Source organism: Carassius auratus, chromosome 22, assembly GCF_003368295.1.
Source record: "Carassius auratus strain Wakin chromosome 22, ASM336829v1, whole genome shotgun sequence".
Classification (NCBI taxonomy): domain Eukaryota; kingdom Metazoa; phylum Chordata; class Actinopteri; order Cypriniformes; family Cyprinidae; genus Carassius; species Carassius auratus.
The window spans coordinates 27,767,049-27,776,512 of NC_039264.1; the positions used below are offsets into that span (position 1 = coordinate 27,767,049).

Sequence of the window (9,464 nt, forward strand, 5' to 3'; positions counted from 1 at the left end):
AATAATATTCATAAAAATAAAAGATTTGCGCAGCGCGCATGATGCTGAGTGCATGCACAGCATTTATACTTATTTGTCTACATATTTTATCTTCATTACAAATCTTGTTGTTTTTTTATTTTGGATAACTGCATGTAAAAAAATATTTACTTTGTAATGCATATGCAAAATGTGAATTGTTATTCATATTCAAGTGTTTGTGTGAAAATTATTCATGCGCATGCATGACAGGGAGGCACCCTCTCGTTCACGTGAATTTTTTCCTGATAATAAATTAACTTAAAATTTGGGTGTCTCACATACATGAGAAGTATATCTACAGAAAGCTTGAAAAAGTATTTTAAACAAATCAATTCAAGTGCCTTATGGTAAACGTAATGCATGTGCTTGAGCATGGAATATATTAAGGCTCATTATGGATTATAGATGTAAATTTCATATAAACCTGGGATTAGTTGAATAATGAACAAATGAACGATTAGACTAACTAGAAAAATCTTACGTGGGGACAGACCTATTAAATAAGTTTTTTAAGCATTTTAATATGCGTTTACATATATTCTGCTTTCAGAACGGTCTGTAATTGAGAGATGCCTTAATGATTTTTCCTCTGAAGCTCAAAAACGAAAATTTAAATAAAAATGATATTTAATGTTATGAGAATGGCCAACCCTTCTCTGCAGATATTGTTGCTTCTGGTTTGTTCATTGTAAAGCAAAAAAAAAAAAAAAAAAAAAAGTCGACAAAATATATTGTCTCCCAAAAACTTTTTTTGTCACGTCTGTAACGCATGTGTATTTCCCAAATCTAAAATAGCCTATAAATCATGTTCATAGACGGATACTTTACTGATGTCTGGACTATGTTTGGGATTTAGAAAAACATAAACAGATGGTTCACTATATTGGTAATGAATAGGCTAGGCCTACATTATGTGAGAATTTATATTTCACACTACAATATTTCCACAAAATATAATATGGATTTTTTGGAGTAAAGGCAACTTCCTCTGAAATTAAGTTATAATAACTAATAAACTATATTGCGCTATACAGTAGTCAGCATTTGAAGGTGATCAGAAAACTTTCTTCGAAGTTGTCTTACAACTAGGGGTGTGCCGGTTTCAGAATTGGTGATGACGGTTATGACGTGAGTCAAATGTGACGGTTCATAACATAACTGCCTGGGGGGGGGGGGGGGGATGGGAGTGGCGTGTTTCATTGTCTCGCCACCATGCTAGTGGATCTGCCGTAGAGTCAATTGGTTGTTCTTGGAGATAGCGGGTTAACTCCGTGTCAGCGCGCGCTCTGATCGGTAAAGGGGCAGAGATTTCAGACCTCCGTTTATTAAGGAGATCTGTCACAAAACTCATCATCCACGCCAAAGTTTTTTGAGCAAATTTCAAAGCCGCACCCGCCCGCCATCCGCTGATTGTTTTGCGGCCTATGGACGATGCAATGCTTTGCTGATGCGAGCCGCAAAAAAAAGAAAGGTTTTCTACAAAGCAAAATTTTATGAAGTGGTAAATATAATGTCTGACGATTTACAAAACTTCATTAAGTGGTAAAAACCATGTCTCCCGATATATTGCGCATCTTATGATCCTATCTAAAAAATGAAAATAATTTTTGATAAAAAAAATATTTTAATGACACGGTATATTTTTATATACTAACCGTCACACCCCTACCTACAACCAATATGACGATGCAATTGCCCTACTTTGTCTAAGGCTATGTCCACACGAAGCCGGAGCTTACCCCAATCCAATCTTTTTTTCCCTAGTGTACATGCCAGATCAGCATGTGGCGCTGTAATTTTGCGACAGATATACACTAAAAATGAAGAAGAAGACTTGGAGCATGCCCATAAACCTACACAAACCATTGTTGTTGTTGCTCTTACGTGACATAGCGGTGTCTGACTCTGACTAGGGTCGACACACTGGGTGATGACATCATTGTTTCAGAAAATATATGGATGGCCCCATCCACATGAAAAATATATTTTAATATATATACATACTTTAATACGGTTTCTTGCTCACCAGTGTAATGTAAACATGTAAATATCCACACTTAAATTTTAGAAACTTTGATAGTTTTAAATATTATGTAAAATACAAATACTAATAACTGTGACAGTGTAATGGTGTGTTACTATATTTTTATAACACTACTATATTTATAACACTCCTACCACTTGGAGGACTGATAGGTCAGGCAGATCACTGGTGACACCACTGTAAACATTCTCCTGAGATGAAAAACAAAGGTATAGTGTAAATTGACCATTAAGAAAAATAAAAGATTTTCACCATCATTACAAGTTGCATGCATAATGAATGGAGCCATAATCAATATGATTGTGTTTTGTTTTTGTTTTTCTGCTAGGGCTACCCAAATAGGCATGTTATCTGCCTACAATTGTCATTTGTGTATTGTCATTCACTTTCTACTTGTTTGTATTTTTTATTCTTTTATTATATGTTTTATGTTCTGTCTCTGTCATTCTGTTGTACTGCGGAGCTCCTGTCACGAAAACAAATTCCTCCTATGTGTAAACATACCTGGCAATAAAGCTCATTCTGATTCTGATTCTGATGTTATGAAAAGAGGATGTATCAATATTAGACACTCTACTCCTACCTTAACCACTCAGTGAGTTTCCTCTTGAAAACAGGACCACCATCCCACTGACAGGACATGGCTCAACTCTCTAGGCACACCATTGGGGTATGTTAATATTATTAATTAAAGTTTATTAATAATGTCATACATTAAATAATTTGATAATTCTCTTACTTACCATTGTTCTAGGTTTGTGCCAGCTCAGCTCCCTTCAGTGCAGCTCTGTACAGGAGGAACTGCACTGATTCTCAGCTCTGAATTGTGTGCTGTCTGCTACAGTGCTGCAAAAGTATGGATGGCAGTCCTTTAAACAATCTGTGAAGATAATTACATTGATTTACATATTTAATTGATTTCAGATACATTTTGAACTACTTTCAGTTGCATTTTAAATTATTACATTGTAAATTACACTATATTTAATATAAATTATGAAGAATAATTAATATTTTATATAATGTTACAAACATGCCAATAGACTGTAAAGAGATGTCCCTATCTCTCTTAAATAATTCTGATCTTGTTTGTTTTTTACTGAATAGCTTTATCATGTTTGTGTTGAGGATCCCTGGAAAACTGCTATATAAATGTGAACAATTAATTTACTAATAATAAAATTTGAAAATACAACAATAACTGCCAGAAACTGTCAGACTAAAGCCCCGTTTACACAATGAAAGATAACTATTAGGATAACGAAAGCGTCCAAGCACCCTCGTCCTCTGATTTAAATTCATGAGCTCGCTATAGCAGGATTCCGATTGGCTGTCAATGTTTTTAATCATTCATCAGCTGGAAAAAAATGTTCTGAAAGTGATTCCAATGATATTGTTTCTCTATGTCTTTATCATTATAGCTTTGGTGTGGACTCTTTTTTTTTAATACTGAAGACGATTTATAAAACTATATATCTTTATCGTTATCTTTATAGTTTGGTGTGAACGGAACTTTAAGGTTTATTACAATACATGGCAATCTAAAAATGGCAACAGTATTAAAAATACTTTTGTCAAGTGAAAAAGTTCCTATCACAGCAAACACCTATCAGAACCACCGATGCAAATAAACATGGATTACCAGGAGCCATGCTGCTATTTCTACTACTTTGCCCTGCTATTTTTGCACTGATCAAAGCGGTGCAGCAGCGTTATCCAGCCTTATTAGCTGATTTGCTAGAAGACAATAGAACAATACTCTCCCTAAAGTTGTTGATGTAACTTGAAACTTTTAATGCCCTTCTCTGTGCGATGAAATTCATTTACAGTAATCAGGGGAAGTTCTTGTAAGATGAAAAATCATCTTCTCCTTTTGTCAATTTGAAAGCTCTATGAAAAGAGCAATGGATTCCCGCACAGCACCGAAATTAAATAAGCCCCCTGAGGAAAAACATTGTGTACAAGAGCTGAGGTTACATTACAGACAGTACCGCCGCTCCCTATACGCAGAGTACGCAGTCTGCGTAGGGCACCAACTCCCAGAGGGGGCACCATCCCAGTTGATCAAAAAAAAAAAAACTAACAAACAAAAAAAACCTTCCGTCATTCTCCCATATGAGCTCGCGACCGCTCGCACCCACAGGTTTGCGGCTGAATGTTCATAATTGATGGATGGACATCTATGCCCGGTAAAGGACATCAGCAAACTGGCGCAGAGAAAAGAAAACTTAAAAAAAAAAAAAAAAAAACGGCATAAAGTTGGCTTGACGTTGGACGTTCAAGAGTCTCAAATTTAGGGTCTGTCTCTAAAGTTACATACGATATTTACATTTCTAACGTCAGTAGCATTTTAGGAGAATGACTTACAGTCATAAAATCAAACTGTAATTGTTCATCTGGGTGTCAGCTATAATGCACAATTGAATTGAATGTTTGATATTTATTAAAATATACTGTAAATCGTATGTAAATTATGCTACTTTTTCACATGGCTCAAGGCAAATTTGAAGCTCAAAAGCTTTGAGGAGAAAGACTTGCAGTCATAAAACAATTGTAATGTGTTCATTGTAGCTGACACCTAAATGCACACCTTATACATTTTTTATATATATTAAAATTAATTTAGAAATCATTTAGGTAAAAAAAAGGCCCGTCTATCACTTTCAGGCACATTCCTGTGAAATATATATATATATATATATTTTTTTTTTCAGGTTCCCTTATGGAAATTAGCCATGGTTTTAACAATAACACCCCAAATCATCGTTCTTGTAGCCATGGTAACTGCAAATTAACCATGGTTTTGTTACTTCAAATAATAATTTACAAAGAAGTATAAATATAGGCCTACTGCATACTAATATTTTTTGTTGTTGTTGTTGCTATAAAACAGACCTAAGCCATCAATAGTCTTTAAAATGACTTAAAATGCATTATATATATATATATATATATATATATATATATATATATATATATATATATATATATATATATATATATATAAACAATGAGGCAATAATGATTGGTTAATAATAACACTGTTAAAATACATAATCTAGGAAAATATAAATAAACAATTTATGTAAATGTTATTATAAATGCCTGCAAAGGGAGCCAAATGCCATGTAATTGCTGCTGTTACACTTACAGGACAATCAAATCCTTGTTTAGGCTAATGACCAAACATTTAATTCAAATATTCAATTAATCTTTCATTTTTGGACACCTTTTTCTATAGATGACACAGCCTTTATAATTTCTTCAACAAAAAACGTGCATATCACAACCCTTACAAAAATAAACCAAAACTGCTAAATTTTCCTATTGCATGATTTCTGAATGCTTGAGACTATAAAATAAATTAGAGTCATAATAAAGTTACAGCCATAGGTAAATGCCGAGAGCTACAATTGTAACTTGTAAATAATACAATTTATTCATTTACTTTTTTATTTGATTAAAGTTCTATTTTCACCCCTATAGTAGGTGTTTTTTTTTTCATCATCATATTTGAGGAAGTGGGGCACAACAATACAATCCTGCTTAGGGCACCCATTTGGCCAGCAGCAGCCCTGATTACAGACCTCTACAGCCCTGAAAGACAACATAGACCAGGACAACTAGAGCCCCAGATACAGATCCCCTGTAAAGACCTTGTCTCAGACGACCACCAGGACAAGACCACAGGAAACAGATGATTCTTCTGCACAATCTGACTTTGCTGCAGCTTGGAATAACTACTGGTTTCGTCTTGTCAGAAGAGAGCTCTTAAAAAAATATATTGTTAAGAGTGCTTATATTATACATGTGGAACTCTGAAATCTCACCTATTATTACCTAAATATGTGACAATATTCTGCATGAAGTACAAAACTATGAGAGATTGCTGCACTGTAAAAAATGACTGTGAATTTAACGGTAAAACTCTGTAAAAATGCTACAGTAAAAACCTGTTAAATGGTTTATGGTAAATTCCCCTACTATATATGGTGAAAAACTATATTGGACTTTACATGTAATTTTATAGTTAATGACTGAATTTAATAGTAAAAAACTGTGAAAATGTTACAGTACAAACCTGTTAAATGGTTAATGGTAATTTCCTGTAAAATTTACAGGGAAAAACGTAAACTGCCATTCCCAGAATTCTCTGCGTTGCATTTCAAATTTTGTTTGAATTTGATGTTTTTTCTTTGAAATAACTATGTTTCTTCTTATTTTTTTATTATCTGTTATGTGTATGAGGGTTGTATGTTACATATAATGATGTACAATTAATGTTTATTGTATATTTCAATTTAATGATTCTCACCATGATGGTGTTTAGTGTTTGTGTGAATGACACTGTGCACTTTCTATGTATCTTATTATTTAAAAGCTGCTTGATGGGCTTTGTTTCATCACGTGACTTTCTCATCACTACCTGCTTTTGGTGGTTTCCAGTGTATAACAAAGGAACAAAACAGATGTCAGTACTTCAATAAGTTGGTATATTAACATTATATCAGTTAAATTACAGTATTAAATTGTACATTTAAGATAAAACTGTTAAACCTGATCCTAAAATGGTGTTACCGTATGTTTTACGGTATAAATCCATTAATCCTAAAATGGTGTTACCATATTTTTTACGTTCTAATTCTAGCAACCACAGCTGCCAGTTTTTATCGTACCGTACCGTATATTATACGGATTATTTTTTGGACATTGCATGTTATTCTCAGTTCTGTCTGATTGTGATTTCGAGCAGCTTCTGTAAAGAACCAAAAATACAAAGGTTTTGTGTTTTGAAATTTCAAACGTGCAAAAATATTGCATAGACCTCTGACAGAAACTATATCCAATCATGACAAAATTATTGAAAACTGAGTAACTTACCAAAGACTAAAAGCTGCTCTGTCTTCATTCTGTGCTTGTTTAAATGATGTGCACGTGCAGTAAAAGAGTTCAAACTAATCTGAGCAGAAAGAATTTAAAAAAAGGAAACCAGCAAAAACACTTTATAGTGTTTCACAGTGTGTGACTTTCACAAAAACTTGAACCAGAGTTCAAGACAACAAACCCACAGCTGTGAGAAAACAGACCATAGTGAGACAATGAAGACTTTAAATACAAATAACCAAAAGACTCATTACAGCACACAGCATTACATAAGTTTATATGCTGCCAAATACAGTAGGCCTATTTAGTGACATTGAAATATATATTGAAATAAACCCTTAAAACATTTACTTACAATTTGGATATTAACACCACACATAAACAAATCTAGAGCAAACAAATAAGCATTTACATTTATCTTACAAGATAAACAAGCAACCAGTCCAGTCATATATATTCTCTTCTAAATCAGTTAATTGAAATTATAGTACTTCATAATATTTATTTTCCTGTTTTACAACTTTCAAAAACATAAAAAATCTTAATTTTACATCATTATTTACATTATTATAAAAGCCCCAAGTCAAAGAATGAAGCCACTCAAAATAAACATACAGAATTAAGATTTACAGATTTAATCTACAAAACTTAATTCTCAAAACAAAAGCAAACAAAATTATGCTGAAAACATTGCAAATTTTGTATTACATACATGTTTAGGTTACAAATATCAGCTAACAATATTATACTAATTATTTAGCTCAATATTCATACCACTATTAGACAATATGAACTAATCTTAATTATATTTGTCTAGGTTTTGTCTTTTGAAAAGGAACAAAAGTGTTGTTGGTCGGGTGAAATAGACGAAACTCCACTTCAGAAAACTACAAAACAAAAGAGAAATTAGTTTCTAATGTTCATGTAGAAAGATTATATTCACTAAACACATTCAGATCTGAATTAAGAGTGTCGCACCTCTTCATCATTTGTGCTGTAAAGCTGCTCCAGTTCTTCATCTTGATATTGTTGGTGTATTTTTTACACACTTGGAGTTTGATCTGGAATAGACCTTAAACAGCACCAACATTCATGATTAAACATTGTTTTTTTTTGCTTTTTATTCATTTAGCTGACACTTTTATCCAAAGCGACTTACAATTGCTATACATGTCAGAGGTCACACGCCTCTGGAGCAACTAGAGGTTAAGTGTCTTGCTCAGTGACACATTGGTGTCTCACAGTGGATTCGAACCCGGGTCTCTCACACCAAAGACATGTGTCTTATCCACTGCGCTAACACCACCCACATTGTACAACTGATCACTAAACGAATGTAGAAAGATGTGTTTAAAAGAAAGATATTATATTACACTGAAAGCTCACCTATTATTGCCAAAAACATCACAATGATTGGTATGAAGCACAAAACTATGAAAGGCTGCTGTGTATTCTGATTTTGAGAGTTGTTTTTCATTTCTGTTTGATTGTGATCTCGAGCAGCTTCTTCTGAACAGAAAATACAAGAGTTTAATATTAGAAATACCAAACATGCATTTATAATTCCAAACCTTTGATAGAAATAAAGGTTAAAATACAAATTGAACGCAAAATGTAGATGATAATTACTTTTAGATCACTGATAAGTATAGCAACAGATCAAACTGATTGATCAAGATCATTTTAAACACACTTACCATTGATGTAAAGTCTGGTGCCATTGCTGAACTGTAGAGTTGTTGTAGCAGGTTTTACACAATAATATATTCCTAATTCATGAATAGTTATATTAATAATAAATAAACGGCTCTTAGTTAGTGATGAATATTTGTCTTTCAGTCTTTGGTCTTGTATATAAGATGATGTAGAATCTGATGAGAAAGTTCGCAGTATCAGCCGCGGAGAGTCTGTCAGTTTCTGGAAAACCCAATAAATCTCTGTTACATGAATCTGACAGACTAAAGTCACATTTTCCCCTAAATTCACAAGTTTATCAGTTAAACTCTCTGTAGTTTGACACACCAACAGACCTGTGAAGATAAAACACATGGTAAAACACATAACTCTATTCATGTGAACTATTCATGTGAAGATCACACAGAACTTAAACTCAGTAACTTACAGAAGAGTAAAAGTTGCACCGTCTTCATTCTGTCTTTGTTTTGCTCATATGAAGCAAGATGGTAAACTTAACTATGAGTCGGAGAGGACGTGCTACCACAGTCAGAAAAAAATGAGAAGGAAACCATACGCCATTGAAAAGAGGAAGCAGACGTTGAACTTGAACTGACCGGACTGTTTACTGATATTAAAGGATTTAGGAAGGTCAAAGTGCATGAGATAAAGAGTTTTTTTTTTTTTTCATTTCAGCTGACAATCAGTTTTATTTGAAAAAAATAATACAATTGCTATATTGGTACCTAAAAAAAATGTAATTTTGAAGCTGATTTTTTATTTTTTTAAACAAAACTTCTGACCAAATTTGTCAGTCATATGTCTGGGTGTTTTCTGACAG

At 33.3% G+C, this 9,464-nt stretch overlaps 1 protein-coding gene across 2 annotated transcripts in view; it reads right to left on the bottom strand.

The window, feature by feature from the left end:
• LOC113040221 (uncharacterized) overlaps positions 1-9,161 on the bottom strand; it is a 29,372-nt gene extending 20,211 nt beyond the window's left edge. The window contains exons 1-5 of one of the 2 annotated variants that reach the window (XM_026198543.1): positions 9,072-9,161; positions 8,647-8,979; positions 8,336-8,455; positions 7,928-8,021; positions 7,067-7,836 (exon numbers count right to left, since the gene is read on the bottom strand). In XM_026198543.1, the coding sequence (XP_026054328.1) occupies positions 7,749-7,836; positions 7,928-8,021; positions 8,336-8,455; positions 8,647-8,979; positions 9,072-9,099 (663 nt within the window). In that variant the 5' untranslated portion in view covers positions 9,100-9,161 and the 3' untranslated portion in view covers positions 7,067-7,748. Of the gene's footprint in view, positions 7,837-7,927; positions 8,022-8,335; positions 8,459-8,646; positions 8,980-9,071 lie in introns of those variants that run through there. The other variant, XM_026198542.1, reaches the window with a different exon arrangement.
• Between the last annotated feature and the right edge of the window lie 303 nt (positions 9,162-9,464).